The sequence below is a fragment of the Drosophila sechellia genome, chromosome 2R, assembly GCF_004382195.2.
Source record: "Drosophila sechellia strain sech25 chromosome 2R, ASM438219v1, whole genome shotgun sequence".
In the NCBI taxonomy this organism is placed as follows: Eukaryota; Metazoa; Arthropoda; class Insecta; order Diptera; family Drosophilidae; genus Drosophila; species Drosophila sechellia.
In genome coordinates this window covers 20,401,554-20,423,168 of record NC_045950.1, presented here as the reverse complement: position 1 = coordinate 20,423,168, position 21,615 = coordinate 20,401,554, and the positions used below count along the sequence as shown (strand labels likewise).

Sequence of the window (21,615 nt, the reverse complement as noted above, 5' to 3'; positions counted from 1 at the left end):
TAACTCGACTTATATAATTAAATGACAAAAAAGGGCCACTGGCACGTGTGGCGTTCAGGAAACAAATGACGACATTATGGGCTTGATATGCCGCCAATATTCTGCGGCTGAAGTCAGGCAGAAATCTGATCGGGACAACGGGGCGGATGGTGACAAAGATAAACGTAGACAAACACGATGGAATCCCCGCGGCTGGTGGCCCAAAGCACTTACACACACACATACAGGAACCAACATTTACATTATTTATATTTAAAAAAAAAACAGAGTAGGGAGGCCGAAAAGGGTAGGGCATACAAACGCCAAGTAAATAACACTACAATGCGAAAAAATGAAGATGAATGCGAAAATATTGCGTATCCGCCGGGATGGCATCGAAATCGCGCTGCGGGTGGCGGTCCTGATGTTTGGCCCTGGCATTTGTGGTGACAAGCCCGCCCCGGTTTATGGCCTTTAAATCCGATTTCGATATTAAATCCTGCGGCACGTAAGTGCCAAGTTAAGTTGTGCGAGAGCGCAAAAACGCAAAACTTGTGCGCTGCTATTTGCGAATCAATCAGACTTATTTATTATGTGCAGAGATTAGGATCGGAAATAAATTAGAGAGAGCGAAAAATCCGAGGGAAAATTCCGATGCACAGGCAAATATTTAAGACCATTCATAATTCCAAAGTGCCTGTACGAATTTATTGGAGGAAAGCAAAAAGCGAACTTTATCAAGTATACGCAGTCTAATGGAATTTGCGGGTAACAAAAAAGAATTCCCCAAGCATAAGAGGCTGCAAAATAAAATGTTATATAAATCACTGCACAACTTCACTTGGCGCAGAAATAAAAAGCCATAAAAACCTATAAATGTGATTTAATTCAATAAATCGATATGGCCAAACACTTTTCACATCAAATTCATGCCACAGGAAGTAAAACTGAACAAAGAGTTCGAAAAGATAATATCCCCAAAGTTGAAGTAAGGGGTCTAAAGCTGTGGAACAGCAGATAAACAAAGAAATACACAATGCTAAAAGGAAAATCGAGGACGGAAAAGTGATGGAAAAAAGTGGGGGCTGTAATCCAAAATAGCCATCACAGAGCTTGTTGCGGAAGGTTGCAAGCCAAATTTGCGACTTAAAGTTCATTTTTGGGGTTTGCTGAGCTCTTCGGGATATCGGAAATTCTACAAAACGCTCATGGGGCTTGGAAACGGATTTAACGTCACTTTAAGTGGATTTCAGGCATCATTTATTTAATTTTTAGAAGAGGCTACAGACTACAGACTAAATACAAATCTAAAGTCACTCAGCTCGAGTTTTTTGTATTGACAAATTAAATATGCTCTAGCAGAAAAGTATATTGAAAATTGATTGAGCTCTAAAATGGATTTACTTTTATTGCAGCCATCGAATGCATAAGTCGGCAAGGCTTTCAGCACTAAACCTTTAATCCGTTGAATAATATTGACCAAACCGAAAATTGAGCAAATACATGCGTGTGTGTTTATGTTTTGCTTCATAAACCAAATTGAAACCGTTTCATTTTTTCCGCAATAATTTAATAATTCAAAAAGAGACACTACCATCTGCTGTTTTAAGCAAACTAACTGCTGCATATATGTACATTTAACATAAAATCGGTTGTGGATTCCGTAGTGACCGCTATTGCCCTCTGCTGCTGCCAATCAATAAATCATTTCCGCTGCCTCCAATTAAATCCGATTCCCGCTCCCCCATCCGTTCACAGTAGCTTGAATTAGCGGAGAAAAAACTCGAAAATAAATCCCATTTAACTGGTAAATCGCCGAGGGCGTCGAAACGCGAAAAAGCGACTCGGAACAACAGGAACTGCTTGAAATATGGCAGCATAAAAGTTAAAGTGCCTTCAAGAAAGTAGAGAATCAAGTGTCCCAAGTGCCTCCGAGTGTATTACATTTCTCATTCTTCGCCGGGCCCTTTGTTTTTCTCGGCTTCTATTCCGGCACTGGAAAATCCATTTCCCCCGGATTCTCTGGGGGATTCCCGTCAACGCCGAGGCGACTAATGCGCATCGGCTGAGAGGACTATTCGGAATTATACGGGCTGCCTGACTCCACTTTGTGCCTCAGACCCAGACGCAGACTCAGACTACACAAATTATGATAAGCACTTAAGTATAATAGGCCATGGAGCAGCAATCAATGCGGAGCCCAGGTCCCCGCTGACTATTGGGCAAATGAAAGTCCGAGGGAGATGCTCCGGATGATTCGCTGCCAAGTGCATGGTCAGCAGCGGTCTCTTTCTAAGGCCATCGCGCTGTCCCTCTCTGCTGGGCCGACAAACAAAATCACTTAGACGGCTGTCGACAATTGTGCTTGCCAAGAAAATTTAGAAAAATAATAGAAAACTCCAGCTGAATAGCGTGCCAAATAGTTGTTTTCCCCTCCATCTCCTTTACTTCTCCATTTGTGTATTTGCTTATGAATATACATATATATCCACACAGGCGAGTAGTGAAAACTGAAAACTGGAGGAAAACAAAGCGCAAGCCCAGCCGGAAAATGCCTTGAAATGTGTCAGAGGCATACATTGTAAGTGGAAAAACTGGAAACTCCGGCCAAGTCGAAATAAATTATGGCAACAAACGAAAAAATTGGTTCGAGCAGCCCACTCGCCTGGCTGGAGCAAGAAATAAACTGGGTTAGTCATGGAATTTGACTAAATATTATACGAAGCGCCAAATCCCAATGGATCTATTTGCCAAACTTAACCGGGCCAGACCAATTTTATACACACTGAACTAGAAATGCGCTGGCCAAACAAATCCTTGGCCCTGGACCTCAGCACATGTCAGTCGAAAGGCTCCCAGAGGCCCCGAAAGTGGTAAACTTGCAGGATTTTAACTGCAGCCATTGACTGATACATGGACTGCACACGGGAAATGACGAGGGAAAGCCGGGAAAAGCGGGGAAACTGGCGAGCGAAAGCATTTGTCTGCCCAATTTAACTAACGCCCAACGGCAAACAAACCTGCCCGGCTCCGTTTTGCGGCGTCCCATCTGTCCCCATGGTAATGGAGCTCTAAATCTGTAGGGCGGCATACATACATATCGAAGCGAGGACTCGGCCCGGAAGGGGGGTTGTCCGGGAGGAGTACGCTCCGGGCGGGGGACGGGACAACAAGATGCAGAAGGCGCTTATTATTGTTTGCCATTCAAGTATCACCCGGACCTCGCAGTGCGGAACCCAAAACATCGGAACCCGAACATCGACCACTCGACAAGCAGCGCGGCGGAAATCAAAACAATGGAGGCCGAGCGAATCTGCGCGAAATGACCGATGAAGTGAGCGGAGCGGGCAAAGAGCAGGGATCCGGAAACTGGGCGGCGAAAAATACGCTATAAAAGGTCAACGAAAGTGCACATTAACTATTTGTGGCCAGCTACACAGAAAGTCCTTAAATGCCTGCGAACTAATGCTCAAATAAGCAATTAGTTAGGATAAGTTTATAGATAACATTTAATAGTGCCTAAAAGTTTGGTACATTTGAAATCAAAAACCATCTAAGTATGGTCTCAATCTATCGCATACTTTGAGACACCTTCAACGAGATTTATTACCGCTAACCCGTCGGATGTTAAACTCTGATGCTGCTCCGCAAAGTCCTTAAATGGCGCATACGCCGTGTTGGCCGCGCGGATACACGGCGCGTCGCATAACGAAGCAATTAAAGGGAGAGAGAATGCAAATATCCGGCTGACCAAAAGGAGCAAAGCGTAGTGAATTAATGTGGCGTCAAATTGAATGACGAGCCGCTGCCAGAAAAGGTGAAAAAGAACGCGAAATGGAATTAAAGATGCTGATGGCGATGAAGAGGGCGCTGATGACGGGGCCCAGAGAAATGGAACGACAATTTCATTTCAAAAATGCAAGATGCCGTGATGAAGCTGATAAAAATGAAGTGGATTCCTCCCGGAATTATAAACAGCTGTAAGAAGGAGCGGGAAGAAGCCAGCCTGCCAGCCAGCCGCCTGTCCACTCGGGATCCGTAACAAGGTTCTGGACACAGACAGGTGGGTGGCGGTGGAGGTGGGTGCCGCCATCTTCCAGAAGGGCGACTCGCTGTCACGTTTCAGTTAGTCAAATGGAAAGGGGCTTGGGCATGGGCATGGCCGCGGGCCAGGACAGACGGAGTGATGAACGGAATTATACGGAGTGCCTGGCAACTGTGTGTTCCATAATGAAGACGCCCGAGAAACGCCTGACTGGCAATCCGTTTAAGACTCGTCAAAGGTTTCTCAATGTCCGCCCGGAGACAGAATCGAAGGAGAAACGTCGAGGATGCTGCATTTTAATTGAAGTTGCAGGACGACGGACGGCAGTCCTGGGAAAACAGATCACAAGCATGCTCGTAGTTGCTACACACTTGTGAAAGCAAATATTCCCAAATAATTGGCAGCATGCATTGTTTAGACTCCAATTACACTTAAAAGTTGTGAGAGCCATTTGAAGATTTGGGGCAGTCATGAATTTTTCATGGAGCACACGTAAATGGTTTTATTGCTCAATACGCAGTCAGCCGAAATCCATATCCATAAAACAAAATAAATGCTTCGTTAGAGGCGTTTGTGCGCCCTGGGATAATTTAATATTTTCTTTGACACTCGAAATCCAAACAATTCCCGGGGCCACAAATGAATGCTTTGTCATGATTTCTTTCATTACAGACCGACACCAAATGACAAACCGCACGAGAAACACAGCCAAAGTCAACGAACGACTGCAGACGCAATCTGAGGCAGGTTTAATGAGAGTTCGCCATCTGAAAACCGCCCTATAGTATCCCCCAACTATCCTATCCAGATCCCTACTCTTGCCCCACCACACACATGTGTGCGAATTATTATCCTAGCCACACACAGATACACGTTTGAGTGTTGATTTACATTTTTGATTTATTTTATTTATTTAAGCCATGCCTTCTGTCTCTGTGGGTGTGTCGTCGTCTAGGCCACAGAAATGCCAAATGGCAGAGCAACAAAGCTGGCAAAAATATTGCTGCCCATAATTTTCATGCTCTCATTCGTATATTTTCTGCATTTTTTCGTTATTCGGTTTTTCGGTTTTGTGGATTTATCGCAGATTTTGTTCTTTATGTAAGTGTTTTGTCTACCACCCCCCTTGCTTCTTGCTTAGGAATTCCGGAGAGTTGAGCCACTTGAACGGAGTTATCATGGGCGGTCCGCAAATGTTTCGATGGCTTACGGACCCCTACAAATAGTCCTGCTGACCCCGGGTTCAAGTAACCAGACAGCCAGGACTCGACAGAAAGGGTATGGGCTTGTACCAATATCTAACAAAGTTACAGTCCTGATTGCTACCAGTTTTAGACAGGGAAAGTGTTGGATGAAAATGTTTGACATTCGATTAAAGGCAGAAATTGCAGCTTTATATCAAATTTAAGGAGCTAGATACTCGTCAGATTTTATGATTTGCCCGCATTTTAGCTGCCCATTTGGCCGAAGGCGAGCTTGCAAGTGAACAGGTCAATCATCAGTTAATTTACCCCCATGATGCAGTGCTCCAGTGCTTAATGGGTCATAAGTCGTAAATTATATTCTTCCAAGAGGCTTCTAAATTTATTACCAGTAAAATTTGTGTTAACGTCCAGTCGGTAATTAAATTATTTGCCCTGCGGAATTGGATGTTTTGTTGTCTGAAGCACAGATCTCGCACAGACGTGCAGCCAAGACAAGCAAACAAACAGTGGAGCACCTGGGGTGTCGAGCGTAGCGAGGCTACACTGTAGTTCGTTCGGTCGAGTGGCTTGTGTATTTTTCATAATTATGTGTGCACATTACTCATGAGCAGCCAAATGCAAACAGGGACACTGGCACACACAGGGCGTTAAGTCCGTGCACGGGGGGCCCACTGTACAGTAGCTAGGCAAACATTTGCCGTATATTATGGCTAATTTAATTGACTTCCCCAGCTTCCTTCTGCAAGTGTTGTGTTGTGTTGTGATTGGGCGCCTGTAGTTGCTGTGTGGCGAATGGCGAGGGGAATCCCCGCCTCGTGTTTGGATGTGGATGTGGTTCCCTTTGATGTTGGCCAGAGTTGTTGAAGAATGTCCTTATTGACAATACAAGGGTCCCGAAATACCAAACGCCACAATATCAAGCGCAATCAGTTGGGCTAAAGAGGTGAGCTGAGGTAACATTGTGAACTTTATGAAGTCGATGGAACCGTTGGAACAGAATCTTGAAAAATTACTAAGAATCATGACGACTGGCCGATATGGGTCCTTTGAACTTCCCCATTCTCTATGATGAATATTCCCATTCTCTATGATGAATATTCACTCAAACACATATGCAATTGCCAGGCATTCTGGCAAATGCCACTCAAATACCCCGCACATCCAAATCCATTCTCCAGTGGCCAAGACAGCCTGTTCGGTTCGGTTCCATTTCTGATGCTAATGCTCTGGGAAATGCATAGGGGCAGGAAATTCCTCCTGGTGGGCCCAGCATGCTATATATTCACTTAATTATAGATGCGACACGCACAATTTCTGGTCCTTCTCAGTGGGTATTTTAATGCGAGTGGGTCCCTCCAACAAGCCGAGGCATATTTATGCGCCTGGGGCTGACCCTCTGGGATTCGTGGGCTCCTTGTGTCCATTTCATAATGGGACACGAAGCTACGATAAAGTAGCAAGTACAGAAGTAGTAACACATTGAAATGCCCAACAAAAGGCCTCTAAGAGGATGCTTTCGGATGCTTCCCAACTTGACCACGAGCGGATAGCTGGTTTCTAGGGAAATAATTCAATGGAGCTGTAATAATTGACATATTCCCGAGAAAAAACTAAAACCAATTTAAGATTTTTTCCACAAAAAGCTGAAGCTTGCGCTTTCATCCTCGCAATATATGGTATGCATGCGGATATTATTTTTCAATCTAGATGGTTATGAAAACTTTAAACTTTGATTGATCTGTGGATATCGTGATATAGTTTTTTTTATCTCAGATACTTCAAAAACCTCCTTGGAAAATGCTTGAAGTAAAGTTCATCGATGGAATCGAGTGTACAGTTTCCACAGGACGTACGCTGCACTCACCATTCACATTCACATCACACGCCCAATCTGTTCACTTTGCTGGCGGTTCACGTAGTTAACCAAACAGGATCGAAGGACTGAAAAGCGCACTTTTCCACAAACTCCGCTCTGCAGTTGGGCCGGAAAAGAAACGAAACCGCGGCAGCTTTGCTTAACTAAATTTCGTTGTCAAAACTTCAATTGTTGGGGGCCAGGACGAAAAGTTCGGGGCAAAACATTTTGACAGGCCCGGAAGGAACGGAGAGTGAAGGGTTGGGTCCAAAAAACTTTCGACGTGTGAGGGCCAACTGCGAATGGGCCGAGTTTCAGTTTCGAGCGCACTTAACTACCACGGCTAACTTCGCAGCACTTAACAACACTTGAGCAAACTTTTTGCTAACCGCACTGACTAGTTTGGCAATATTTTAGGCCCTTATCTGTGGCTAATTCGTGGCCTGAGTCCTTACCCCTTGAGCTCCCCAACTCAAACGGATCCCGTGAGTGATTTTCCGACCAATTCGAGAGCCGAGTTGCAACCGCCTCGTCGAAGGAATCACCGCAAACTGTCTGAGCGTGTCCAAGTCCCCAGACAGTAGACTGTTGGTCCGTTCCTTCCCAGCATCGGGTGTGCTGCATCCGAGTCGCAGCCCGAGTCCTCGGCCAAGAAACATCGCCGCGCTTTATGAATGGGGCGATGTTTCGGGAACGCTGCGGAATCGGAACCCGATCTGCGCATGCCCACGGGGCGTATGCAAGATTTATGACAGTTGCGCTTCGGCGGCATCCATCGAGCACGTGGCGGACCACCAACAAGTGTGATAAGCGTGATAAGGCCCCGAACGCAAATCCAACTGTTTGCCACCGGGGGAGTGGTGTCTAAGGTCAGGGACACTGACCGCAAACTGCTGATACCAGAGAGTTGGAAGCAGGTGCAAATAAAGTAACTATAGTTTATGAAAGTGACCATCGTATCTTAGTATATATCTCTATATTTCAGTGAATAATAATTATTTTCGAACTTAAAACGACTTATTAACTAGAGCTAGAGCTAGCATTCCAGTTGTGGGAACCATTGAAAACAAACGCAAACGTTGTCTCATGGTGGGCAGTGTTGTGCTGATAAGCCTCCTGCTTACAAACTAAAATCAGTGGGCCCAATTAGTTTCTCCGCTGACTTATCAAAAACTTGGAGCCCCATCAAGGAGGCGTATATGGTATTCATTCAGAAAACAATAGGGATCTCCGGTGGAATAGTATTCTTATCAGGCATTGACAGCCCGCCGTATTATGCAACGATTTGCACTTGAGACGCAGTTACCTCGCCATCCTGGCAACAACGTTTTAGTCTTATTACACAGGTGAAACCTTCAAGCACAGGTGCAGTTTCATTCAGAAAGAATTAGTGACGCGGAGGGCGAAAAGCCGTGGAATAATAGTATTTCCTTATAAGCAATCGACTGCTGGCCGATTCAATTATGTAACAGTTCGCACTCGAGTGATGTTAATTAATTAAGCCGGCACTTGAAGCACAAACTGACTGTCTGTCCGCCGGATTAGTCATCCATCCACATGTACGGCCATAGCATCTCGTCAACCCGACATACTTGCGGTGGGATCACCTGGGAGGTGGGGGCATCTCATTATAATGCGCATTATTAACTGACGCCTCGTGTCACGCCCGAGTGGGCAAAGAGACCACGTTGGGGTAACCCGCCAGGACAGGCGCCCAAAACCGCCAATCAAATCGGCATCGCAATCGCACTCGCTGACTCGGAACGGCGGCTCGTCCTGCCCGAAAGTCCGGAGGACTTAAAGCTTTAAGATGCAGTTTCCTGCGGTGGCACCCCCCATTTGCATGCCAACCGTCGGGAGCATCTTGTCCGGGTCCTTGCTTATGCATTTCGCCGGGTCCTGCTCATTTTGCCAAACAAATTCAGAAACACTTTAAACTATTTTGCTCGCTTTTGGCCGCTCTGTCTGTAATTTCATGTTAATATATGCATGCAGCCGAACTCCCGGAGCTCTTCGAGGTACAGCCCCCCTTTTGGGGCGCCGACACACAATGCAAATAGCGCAACAGGGCGTGGCCCTCCCCGAAATTATTACAGCCATAATAAAATGCCGGCGTTGAGTTCATTTTAAAGGAACTATTTCGGAGAGTCCTTTGAAAGCGGCGCAGAGCCACATTTAAGTTCAGGTTGAGCTGGCGAAATAGTTTCATAGAACTTAAAGTAAATGTTCTAGGCGGGCCAAAGGGATACTTCAAAGGATATTTAATATATTCACATTAAAAATCGCAGTTCTCAGTTAATCAATCACAAAATACACTTTTTATGTCATGTCCAAGTGGTACCAGGTGCAATCAAATTGGAACGAAAAATACTTGCAAGGTAATCCCTCAATAGTTTTTGAGATATCGCTCGTCAGAATCTATCTGCTTGATATTTTTCTAAGAATATAGTACAGCTTTTTATCTGACAAAATTTCGGGAATTAATACGTCTGACCCCCGCGAAGGTTGCTTACTCACCTGCCGTTGAAAGGCGTTCCCAAATGGACAAATGGTACGGAAGTCACTGCCTCCTGGTGCGGAAATTAAAAAGTGACTCCGGCTAGATTAGACGAGCCCACCTCGGGAATCAGCTGATTGTACCGTATATCTTCGACTTATTTTGGCCAAACTTTGGACTCGGCGAGTGTGGCGATTAATTGCTTAATTGATATGATAAGCGCCCCTCCAGGGCGATATAAAAAGACAATGTAACGGCTTTGGGCACTCAGTAGCGATTTAGAATTGGACTAGCAAAATGCCGACAAAGGCGGTTTTCCCCACCTTCTTCAACAAGGAGACCAAGGTCTGGAGTGGCCCGCCACGGCCCACGATCTACGACCACAACACGTCGGTCGGTCAGATCGTGTTCAACTCCCTCAGGTGCTGGCCCACCAATGTGATTCAGGTAAACGATTGCGTGACTGGGAGCCGGCGGAGACGGGAGTCTGATGAGCTCGATTATATAAAAGTAGATCACCGACGACGACGGCACCGTGCTGACCAACGCCGACATGCTGGCCTATGCCACCCGGATCGCCCTCTTCTTCAAGAGCGAGGGCCTAACCCAGGAGGACTGCGTCGGGATCATTGCCAACTCGAGCACCTTCGTCATTTCCGTGGCCACCGCCTGCTTCTTCCAGGCCACGCCCTTCCACGCCGTCAACTACTCGAGAGAGCCGGCCATCGTACAGGGTCTCTACTCGGTGACCAAGCCCAAGATCATGTTCATCGACGGTCCGGACTACGACCGCATCAAGGAGATCACCAAGGAGTGGTCCCCCAAGCTGATCACGCTCACAGGTAAAGTGGAGGGCGTTACTAGCATCGAGGACCTGGTGAAGCCCCATCCCGCCGAGAAGATCTATGTGTGAGTAGTTAGAGATCTTCATCAATTTAAATTTCATTAAATTCATTAAATTATTTTAAATACACTTCAGACCTGCTTCCCTGGCCACTGGTGGAGATCAGATCGCCGTGGTTCTGTGCTCCTCCGGCACTGCCGGCTTGCCCAAGGCAGTGGCCCTCTCCCACCGCCACATTGCATCCACCAACTCGTGAGTTCTGAACTTCAAAACTCCCAGACTGGCCAGTCTAACCCATCTCTTCCCACAGGCTGTGCATCAGTACCGATGTGCTGTACACCAGTGCCACCATCGACTGGATGACCGGATTCTCGATTACCGTAATGAATCTCACCTGTGGCTTCACTCGCATCATATCCAGGAAGACATTTAGCGCCGAGACGGCTCTCTCCTTGGTCAGCAAATACAAGGTCACCTGCCTGGCAATGGCGCCATGGCAGGCCTACGAGCTCTTCACCAGTCCACTGGCCACCACCGAGCAACTGGAGTCCCTGAAGATAGCCTTCGTGATCGGAGGATGGATATCCCTAGCACTGCTGCGGCGGGCCCAGGAGCTGCTGCCCAAGACCTACGTGATGTTCTCGTACGGAACCACGGAGACGGGAGTGGTGACCATCAACATCGACCACAGTCTGGAGTGCTCGGTGGGCAGACTGGCGCCCGGCATGAGGATCAAGATCCATGGCGAGGATGGCCAGCAGCTGTGCGTGAATCAGACGGGCGAGGTGCTCATCGACATCGGTCTGAAGTGGGAGGGCTACCTCTCGAGCCCGGAGGACACGGCCAGCACGCTGCAGGATGGCTGGATCAACCTGGGCGACCTGGGCTACTTTGACGAGGACAACAACCTGTACCTGGTGGACCGCAAGAAGGACCTGCTGAAGTACAAGTCCAAGCACTACTGGCCCAACGAGATCGAGCAGATCATCGCCGAGCTCCCGGAGGTGGAGCACGTGTGCGTGGTGGGCGTGCGGGATGCAAGGTACGGCGACGCCGCCGGAGCCCTGATCATCAAGAAGGATGGCGCCGAGATCGCCGACCAGAAGGTCATCGACCACGTGGCCCAGCGTGTGGTGGTGGACTATAAGCAGCTGAATGCCGGAGTAATCTTCGTGGACAAGTTCCCCAAGAACGCCAACGGCAAGGTCATGAGGAGTTTGGCGCGCGAGGTGTTCGAGAAGACCAAGCCCATTACCTTCTAACACCTACGATCACTATGTACTTTTAAAATTGAGCTACCTGGTTTAATGTGAGGACAAAATTAAGTTCTTGTTGCTTGTTGTTAATTCGTGATAATTAAAACTTACATTTCATAGATTACGTTTCGAGCTGTTGGCTTATTGTTGTCTGTTCTTGGTAATTAAGTGGGTAACTATTGGAATTTCTAGCACCTGAAAGTCGTTTGCTATCAGGAATATCATATCCGCATTGCCTTAATATCTATATTCTGAATTTAATTAAAATGCTTGGTGCTCAGCGAGAGATAAGATATAGCTTCAATGAAGGAACTGCTTGTCATGCACTTCGCGACTTATCTACCCACAGATAGAGATAATAGCGACAAACTATTAATTATGCAAAACGAGGATCTCAGTTAAAGTACAGTAAATTAAAACAGCCACCGCAAAGTGCATTTAATTCAGTTCCCTGTTTTGAATAGCTTTTAACCACGTTCGAATGGCTCTCGACGTGGCTTTCCGGACTCCAAAGCCCGAATAATGGCGAATTGCGCGCGGAAGAGGCAAATCCATGGTTTGATCCTTGTTGGTATATGAACACCTTTTGTGACGGCGAAATGCGGCAATTTACGGTTATGGAAATGGAAATGAAAATGCCTGGCCGTCCGATTGCAATAATTTACCTTCCGGTCGATGGTGGCACTTTGTGTTTCCGGTTGCGTTCAAAGCTATCGCAACCGCTGTTTCCGCCGCATGCGGCACAATCTGCTCGATTTCGCTGCTCTTTCGGAGGTTATGGTTATGCAAAAACTCAAATGACCAGACTGGCCAACCCAGCAAGTGCAATGTAGCATATCCTGTTTGCATTTCGATGCTGGCTGGCTGGAGTGTCCTCGTGGCTCCCAAAGACGCATCCCTTCTGCTGCATCCCACTGCACCCGCATTGCATTCTTGACTCGCCGTCGTCGCCATCGTAAATTATTCAAATCTAAGTCGTAAATAAGCGCGCATAAACATAAGCACAATCGCTGTTCGTCGGCCTGCTCTTGCCACAGACCACGCCCACTGGACATCTCAGAAGCTCCGAGATTCCAGGACTCGTCCCTCACCGCGTCCGTCTCCGGATGCCACAAGCCCTCGAGAATCCAGTGGCAAATTTCTGAAATCGCCTGCTCTCCATTTGAGTTTTCAGCTGCAAGTTTGTGGTAATTGTCGGTAATAATTTGCCGCAGAAAATGCTGCGTTGAAAATGTTTTGGCTCTTCTTTAGGGTCCCGAAAATTCCATGAGCTGCAAAGATTTTTCTGTAATAGTGATAGGTTAATAGGCTGATCAAATGCATAATCATTAATGGTATTATAAGATAGACTTAACGACAAAAAATCAAAGTTTTAGGATTCATTGAAGGCATTTCTAAATTTTATGTTCATATCAGAATAGCTTGGTTATTCAGTTTAGTTAACATGGCTCTAAAATCAGTATTGGCACCTGTAAACGTGATTGACGTTTGACTAACGCACGAGGTGATTTCGGATTTGGTTCGCTGGATTGCTGACAGGCATGCCGTCCATACCGAACCTCCCATTGTAGCGAAGGACTTAACAGATCCTGGCATTGATGCCGGCTGAAAGGACTCAAGGGTCTTGACTCCGCGGCCGGAGGCAAGTGTTTGATTGATGGACGCAGCTGAAGGGCTCCGATTGCCCGCTCGGCTGAGTGACGTGGCAGGCAGCGTCTTTATCTGCGGAGGACACCCGATCATGGCCTGCTTTATTCGCCACCCACTCCCTGATTACGGCAGCGCCACGGGGAACCTCCTAGCTGGAGGTTATGCAGACTGCTCCTCCAAACAACCATGTTTACATGCAATTACCGTCTCAGTGTTCCGCTGTCAACTCGAATGCTATTTGCCATTGTTTATTACACGAAGCTCTCGACTCCATTCGGTGGTGGGGAACCTGCGTGGATGGAATCCAGCGGGCGATCCAGGTGATTCGGGGAATTCGGGCTGCGAGTGGACCGGTTTCGTGTCGGTGGCATTCTTAATTGCATTGCTGCCAGCAATGCATCATCGCAGAGCACTTTCAGCTGCAGGAGCTGGTAAAAATGTTCATCGCTAATGTCGCAAATGTTTGCCGTTGGCTTGTGACTCCGCTCTTGGCCAAAACACGAAACAGAGCCAAATTGCCAAGGAATCGGAGGTGGTCGTAAAGAGAACGTTAATGCAATTGCTGCCTTTGTGCTTTTGAATTTACACTCGTTATTTGAAGCTCCCCAAAAGGGAATTTAGGGTTTGAACAAGTAATACTTATAATAGAAATGTCTGGAATGACTGACAGATACGATATCCAATGTACCTAATCCATTGTTACAAGACCATCTATACACCTTCAGTTAATCTTAATTTATTGCGGATAACAGATTGGATAAGTCAATTAAAATGCGGAGACTTAAATTCACTTGGAAACTTGAAAGGACTTCTCGGACACTTTGCAACGAAGACCTACTACAGCCAAGGCAATTTAAGTTGTTAGGCCTCAATGAATTATTCATTGCCAGTCGTTGTCCTGGCCCACGCGTCGATGATTAAATCAAATCACTTCAACCCGTTGCCAATGCCCCAAAAATAGCCAAAACCACGCCCAAGGTCGCCGCCCACCCACCCACCGCCCATCATCGCCACTCGCCGGTCATCCTTATCAGTAGCATTGTGCAAACGATGCCCACGGGCCAAATTACCAAAGCATTCCGCAGCATGGCAACTGTCGGCGATTCAAGGGGTTAATTGTGGCGCATCCCGCTTAATGCCACGAAATTTCTGTTTGGTGGGTGTCCACGTCTGGGGAAAGGCACTCCCACTTCCTATTCGCAGCTCGTTGGCTTGGTAGGAAACAAACAAACTTCCAGCTGACTGGAGCCGAAGTTCGAAAAGGTCCGAGAAGGTCAAAGGTTGCGCCATCGAAAAACAGAGGAGTAAATAGCAGTCACTGCGGACAGTTATTGGGGTCCAACGAGTTTAAGCTCTCTGATTAAATCACAATTTTTACGGGGTGCTGTACATCAGTTCTTGAATTCATCACACTCGTAACGGATGCATGGGCCAGAAATTGAATGGACATTTTCATTCAGCAGCATTCTGGCCATTTCGCTTTGATTTGGATTTCCATTTTGGTGCATTGGCCATTTGCTTTTAATAAAAATTCATCAAAAGCCAACAAAACGCCAGATTCACAGGCGGAGGCAGTGGTAGTGGCAGTGGCAATGGGCAGAGGCAGAATCATGTGCGCCAGAAGTCATAAAAAGGGGTGAAACAATGGCGAGCGTGCAACCGGAAACGGAAGTCGACGCAGACAAACACCAGATACGAAAGGGCGCCACGGCGAAGGGGAAAGGGAGGGGGGAGGGGATGAGAATGGGAAAAAGGAAAGGATAAGAGACGGGCCAAGGCTCAAATGGAACTCGAGTCAGGAGCAGAGACAGTGACAGCAGAAATAAGCTGCCCTTTCTTTCTTCTCGGTTTTCCCAGATGATTTTTAAATAAGCAAGCATGCGGAGTAGGTACCTCCGTATTTTTATGGCATTCCAATTTGAGCGAAACAGAGAGCTCCACAGCTCCAGAAACAACAACAACAACAATGGTGCGTCCTTTCGGCCAAGGACTAATAGGCACAGCCTTGACAGCACGTCCTGCATGCGGACCGAAATGGCAGCAGCCATAAACGAAAATGTGTAAAAAGCTTAAGCGGCACTAAAAGAATCCCCATCCCGGCGACCTCCCAAAATGGCGAATAGGTGCATAATGGCCGCCTGACACTGTGGGCAGATGTCAACATGCGCTTTTATTATCGCAGAGTGCACCGCCACCGCCCTGCCACCCTCGCATCCTGCTCCCCACTCCCCGCTCCCAGCTACCAGCGAAGGCAGCGGCCACGTGGCAGGACTCGAAATGCAACTTAATTAAGAGCCGAAAAAGCGGCAAAGGAAACTGCAGCTGGCATCTGCGGCGGTTAATGCCGGACGGCCATAAATCTGCCGAAATGCACTGCAAGCACCAGAGATCTGGAAACTGGTAGCTGGGAACAGGGAGCTGGGAGCTGGGAGCTGGGAGCTTGGAACTCTGAGCTGGGAGCTCCGAACTGCGACCAGAGAGCACGGGGCTATATAAATATACGACCACGACTGGCAAGCGATAGCCAAGCGAATTGCGACTTTTATGACCCCCAGCGAAGCGAGTGAATTAAATGCAAGGTAATTACATATTATAAATGTGTTTAGTTTGGCGATAGTTTAGTTTGGCCAAAGAAAGCTAGGCACATAAAGTCGCATAGTCAGAACGGACAACAATGTCCTACCAATTTCACTTAGTTTATATGGCGAAAGAGTTATTGGTCTCTAAGATGGCAAACTATATAATACTATTTGTGGCTGCATTCTCTTTAAGCCAAATAAATATCCAAGTATGTGGATAATCTACACATATTTTATTTTTCAAAGTGATTCGTAATCGTTATGATAAATGATAAACCATACATTATTTTATATGATTGCTAATTTTGTTGCTGTAAGAGCAGAACCTAGAGGCAATCGCACACGGCCTTAACGAACTCGGAGCACTTGGCCTTGCCGCCCACATCCGGGGTGCGGATATCGGTGTCCTTGTAGACCTTGCGAATGGCGCAGTCGACCTGGTCCGCCTGCTTGTCCATCTTCACGTGGCGCAGCATCAGGGCGGCGCTGAGCAGGGGTCCCGTGGGATTGGCCAGGTCCTTGCCCGCGAGGTCGTGGCACGCCTTCATCCGGCAGTCGAACACGGTGCCCAGGGAGCTGACGGAGTAGCCGGGACAGATGCCGGGCACGCCCATCATGCCGCCGGCTATCACCCGCAGCACGTCGCCGTACATGCTGGACGAGACCATCACGTCGCACTTGTGGGGCTTCAGCAGGATCTTCAGGATGCAGGTGTCCAGGTAGCGCTCCTCGAACAAGACGTCGTCCACGTGCTTGTCGGCCTCCGCCCGCATGGCCTCCAGGAAGTTGCCGTCCGTCATCCGCATGATGTTGGCCTTGTGGGCCACCGTGATCCTTTTGCGCTTGTTCTTCACGGCGTAGTTGAAAACGAACTCGGCGATCCTGGCCGCTCCGGCCGTGGTGCTTACCTTAATGGTCTGCATGACACCCGGGACCACCAGGTGCTCGATGCCGGAGTAGTCGCCCTCCATCTGGTCCCGGATGATCACCACGTCAAAGTCGCCGTAGGGCGAGTCCAGACCCTCGATGTGGGAGCACAAGGACACGTAGGCGAACTGGGCGAACTGCTTGCGGATCTGGCGCTGCCAGTGGCGACTATCCACGGGTCCCTTGATGCCCACCTTATTGGCTCGCAGGGACTGAAGGACCTCCGGGGACACATCATCGCTGTCCTTGGCCTTGAACTCATCGTGGACATCCCACTCTATTGGGGCCTTCACGGCACAGATGACCTCCTGCACCGCGTCCATCAGCTCACGTCCCACGCCCTCGCCATTGATCAAGGTCACCTTGGTGGTCTTCTTGGCGGAGTCAGTCGACCCAGCGCTCCTGGCTTTGCCACTAGCCTTACTTTTCTGCTTATCCTGTGGCTTTTCCGGCTGTCTGGACTTCTGCCCCACGGAATCCTTCTTCTGATCCTTGCCGGCAAACAGACGATAAGCACCGCCCACCGATCTCAAGGGCGGCAGGCTGTTCAGTTTCCGAAGGGTGTTCATTTTGGAGAATTTGAGGCCCGAAATGTGAGTTGTAAGTGGAGCGGACTTGTTTGCTGGGCCTACTTGTTTGCCCAACCCCGAACGGACTTGGCCGCAAATTGATTTGGCAGGATTTCAACTGGCTGCTCATAAATTCCGCGAAATATGTCTTGGCAGTGCGTCCAACTAGGTCATCGCGGGCTTCCAAGCCGGATGACTCGCTTTAATGTGAGTCCCGGGGACACCTGAAGTCCAGGTGAAATCCAAGGAGGGGCCGCCTGCGGCTGTGTAAATGTGACAAATGGCTTGTCAACGGCTGTGGGCCCAAAACCAAATGGCGACTGCTGGCGACAGACAAATGTCCGCCCCCTGCCCCGTTCCGCCCAAAAGGGGCGTGGCAATTATGAGGCGAGCGGCAGTGATTTTTCAACGGGGCGTGGAAAAGCAAGCCATTAAAATCGACGACCATTAAGAGCAGACCACGGGGAACCGAGTTATAAATATTCAGTAATTATTTCGCCCGCGCTTGATTACAATTTAAGAATTACAAACGACCTGTTTGCGTCGCGATTTCAGCGGACTGGCAATCAGCGAAAAGAACGCGTCACGGATTTACGACACCTTCAATTCTCATTTACGAGGCAGGACAGTAATCCTTGAACAGATATCGAACAAAAAGTGGGAGCTCCCTTGGATGTGTTTGTCCTGCGGAGCTTTACTATCATATTTTATCGCGTATGGCCTCTCCATTGACAACTTCCTGGCCATAAAAACCAACTGAGTGCACTTCGCCAACAAAGTCGGTGCGATGAATGGCCAGAACTTGGAAAGTTTCTGTAAACATTGGCCAAAAGCAAACTTACAATGTGTGAGCCGAACTATTATTAACCCTAGTCTATTGTTCACTGCTCGGTGTTTCCTGTTCAGCAAATTGAAAGTTGAGCCTGGTGATGTCAGGGGTTCCTCGGGAAAGGCCTTGAAAGGTGACTCCCTCCTGATTGGCACATTCAATTCAGGGAGCTGTCTGGATGTCGGTGCCCCTGCTTCGAACTTATCGTGACTTGCAAGTCCTAGGATCTCTGTCTGTGATACAGCCTAATCATCGGAGTATGGTCCTGGTTATTTATTAATTCGCTGTAAGCTATATTGGAGAATACAGAACTCTCGTATGCAAATGACTTCCAATACGGACCTTCAATGGCTCCCGGGAGCTCATCAAAGTGGCTGCACTTGAAAGCGTTTAAGGACGTAACAACTAGTACAGGAATAATGCGAGTCAGTTGGCTGGAAGGAAAACAATATAAATGCACGACTTATTTACAAGATGTGTGCTCTCCCGAGTGCATACATAATTCGATCCACTTTGTAGCACACATGCACCGCGTGTACAGCTGCAAGGACGATTTAGTAAGTAAGTGAATTACTTTCTGCGATTGCGAGCTCATTGAGGTCCCCACTGGCCCACTCACACATGCAAGCTGATCTGGGTTTACCCGTGAAAGCAAGGATTACTCTCGCTTTTGCGGAAAAGGAAAGGAAAGGGAAGCCTCTTCGTACCATTCAGTGTGCATGGAGTGCAGCCTGGTGATAAGGCAATCTGCAGCCAGCTACTTATCAAGGTTATCGGGCCAAGTGCTGGAGTGAGCAGTTATGATCCGCTGGCTTTCATTAGTCCTGCCGGCGCTCATGAATTATGCAGGCCGAGTTTATCATTTCTATGGGCTACATGTTGATTTAAGGGCTCGCCCCTGGCCAAAAACCCTTGCCAAAAATGAAGAAAAAAAAAGAGGAGGGGGGGTTTGGTGCTTTCACACCCGAAGCCCGGATGGACGGACAGATTTGGTTGCTTGCGTAGTCGAGGGACGTGCAACCCTTTTGTCAATGAAAGTTGGAAATTTAAGACGGCAAAAAGGAGGAAAAATCGGACAAATACTGTTGCATGTTTGATTGTCTCGTTCAATATTTACATATTCGGACTCGTCAGTTTCGCCTGCCTGCTCCTTGCCTTCTGAGGTGGCTTACGCTTCGTTTGTTCTGGCCTCACCCCCGTCTCAATCCCGCCCAGAGTCAAGCCATCGACTCCCGTGACCCTCGAGAAGCCCCTGACCCCATCGGCATCCGGCTGAAATCAGAATTTGCATTTCTATTGTTGCCCTTTGTTTCTTCTGCATCTGATAGAAGTGCGGTTGCCCAGGGAAAATGGAAGAGGTAAGAGCGTGTGAATCGCAGCACCTGTTTCGGCCAGCAATTGGACTCCGTTGCACGGAAAAGTGGGCAAAGCCGGAATTTCGACACGCACCTGATACCCGGGATCTATAACCCGGCTATAACTGGGCTCAACCCGCCAACAGTCGATTATTTATGGCCGGCAAAGAGTAATCAAAAACTAAAGTGCAAATACTTTTTGCCAGTCCCCTGGGAAACAATAATTGAGCATTTGAGTGCCGAACATGTCCAATATGCATTTATTTATGGCGCTGGCTTGGCATTAATTACAAGCCACTATTTGCACGGTAAAACGCGCAAAAAATACATGCAAATAAAGAACACAAATTAAAAGTATGCTTCTCATAAAAATTTATGAGTGGCCTGCGCAAATATCGAAAAGCATTTCCGGAGGAGCTCTTCGCCATAGTGCACATATGCCTTTCGTGGAGTTGGGCCCTTATTAGGTGGCTTAATCGCCAAGTGAGTGGCAGACGTGGCATTCCAATTACAGGGCGATTAAAAGTATTTATCAAACGCATCGTTTGCGGCGCACCACATCATTTGCATGCCAATCACCTCTCAATATTGAGTCACTTTGTGGCTGACCACAGATTCGCTTGATTTGCCTTGATCTGCCCTGGGACTCTGGGACTCGGCAGCGTCTTAATTAAATAAACATTTTTAATCAAGCTGCAAATATTTGGAAGTGGCTTCGCATGATAGGCATCTGGGCAAATACATAAAATGTAAGCAGGCGAGCGACCGGATATTCGACAGCTCGGTGGGATGGTGGTGAATAATTTGCCAAAACAATGCTAAACTGCAGATTTTTGTCCTGCTGGCGAATATCCTTCTCCCAGGCTGGCCAATAATTGCAATTTAAATGCACAAAAGCCGCAGAGCGGTGCATATACATACATATACACATGCATATGTACGTATAAGTAATTCTTCGGCAGTATTCCAGTCACAATATTGTGAATATTTTTGCACGCAATGCGGTTTGTTTATGCGGTTGCCGAAGCGTAAAAAGTCGCACAATGTGACAGTTAAATATCGAGTCGAGTCGAGGAATATATGTTTTTACGGCTCCCATGCACGTGCCACTCCCCCCGTGCGCCAATAACGGGGAGGGAAAAAGTTAATTAAGTTCTTTAAGGACTCCTCGCTCTGCCGCCATTTCTCGTCGTCCTGTGTGCCTTGCATATCTCAACGAAAACGGGGACACTGCGTGGAGCGAACGAGGACCCGGTCGAGCATATCGCTCGCCGGAGGTCCTGCAGCTCGGCTCACATAAATTGATTCCATACAAAACCGTATAATTCATTCTCGTTTCGTTTGCACCTCGATACCCAGTGCATTGTCCTCCTCCGGCGGAGGAGCAGGTGGACGCGGTGGCCTGCTCGGTCTTAACCCGCCGGATTACCATCGCATCCGCATCAGCATCCGCACTCGGACAATATAATAAATCATGTAGCCCGTGGGGGCAGGGACCAAAGTGTCCCGACAAATCAACTTTATTTCAGCAATTGAGATAGGAACGTTTCAAAAGCGGCTTTAAAGCATTGTTCCTTGAAACTGTGATACTTTCAGAAAACTGCATACTTTCACAAGCCCCTTGAAAACTTTGCACTTTGCACTTATCTACTATTTATGTGTATTTTTCAAACATTATTAAAGTTATCAGTTGCGCAGACTGTGTCCCATGCTCCTTTCTCTCACTTTCGAGCAGTTGTTGATTCAAGGCTCTGTCCTCCAGTTAATTAGTTTACAAACCATTAACACCTCACCGGTGTCACTGGAACTCGGCGAAGTCCCGCCCGTCGGCGAATCTTCCCAGCCGGAACTTGGGATTTCGCTCACGTAAGGAGGCGACGGCGCGACTTTGGGCCAAGTCAATTTAAGCCAAGTGCGAGAAAGGGGAACAGCCGGTCCTCGGAACTTCGAGGGCTGACAGGTGAGTGAAGCCCACGGTCTCATAACTCGGGACTCTTGGCCACAGGCAACTACCAAATTTAATTA

General features: G+C 47.8%; 3 protein-coding genes across 3 annotated transcripts in view; 1 reads left to right on the top strand and 2 right to left on the bottom strand.

Moving 5' to 3' along the window:
- The window catches only part of LOC6618814 (trace amine-associated receptor 1), a 34,752-nt gene extending 27,116 nt beyond the window's left edge, over positions 1-7,636 (bottom strand). Inside the window, exon 1 of the mRNA XM_032715969.1 lies at positions 7,094-7,636. The gene's annotated coding sequence lies outside the window, so the exon portion shown is untranslated. The remainder of the gene's footprint in view (positions 1-7,093) is intronic.
- Positions 7,637-9,864: 2,228 nt separating this feature from the next.
- Positions 9,865-11,805, top strand: LOC6618810 (4-coumarate--CoA ligase 1). The gene is made up of 4 exons (XM_002043023.2): positions 9,865-10,028; positions 10,096-10,490; positions 10,561-10,677; positions 10,736-11,805. Exons 1-4 carry the CDS (start codon positions 9,879-9,881, stop codon positions 11,685-11,687), a joined length of 1,614 nt encoding a protein of 537 aa, XP_002043059.1. The 5' UTR covers positions 9,865-9,878; the 3' UTR covers positions 11,688-11,805.
- Positions 11,806-16,131: 4,326 nt separating this feature from the next.
- On the bottom strand, positions 16,132-17,480 carry LOC6618809 (probable isocitrate dehydrogenase [NAD] subunit alpha, mitochondrial). Its single transcript, XM_002043022.2, has one exon. The coding sequence runs from the start codon at positions 17,404-17,406 to the stop codon at positions 16,237-16,239; it is 1,170 nt and encodes a 389-aa protein (XP_002043058.1). The 5' UTR covers positions 17,407-17,480; the 3' UTR covers positions 16,132-16,236.
- Positions 17,481-21,615: the final 4,135 nt, after the last annotated feature.

Bases quoted from the DNA above. Each gene is read 5' to 3' on its own strand.
- LOC6618810 (XM_002043023.2), top strand. From the start codon at position 9,879: ATGCCGACAAAGGCGGTTTTCCCCACCTTCTTCAACAAGGAGACCAAG. The intron at 10,029-10,095 runs GTAAACGATTGC...ATATAAAAGTAG, and splicing joins GGCCCACCAATGTGATTCAG to ATCACCGACGACGACGGCAC. The intron at 10,678-10,735 runs GTGAGTTCTGAA...CTCTTCCCACAG, and splicing joins CACATTGCATCCACCAACTC to GCTGTGCATCAGTACCGATG.
- LOC6618809 (XM_002043022.2), bottom strand. From the start codon at position 17,406: ATGAACACCCTTCGGAAACTGAACAGCCTGCCGCCCTTGAGATCGGTG.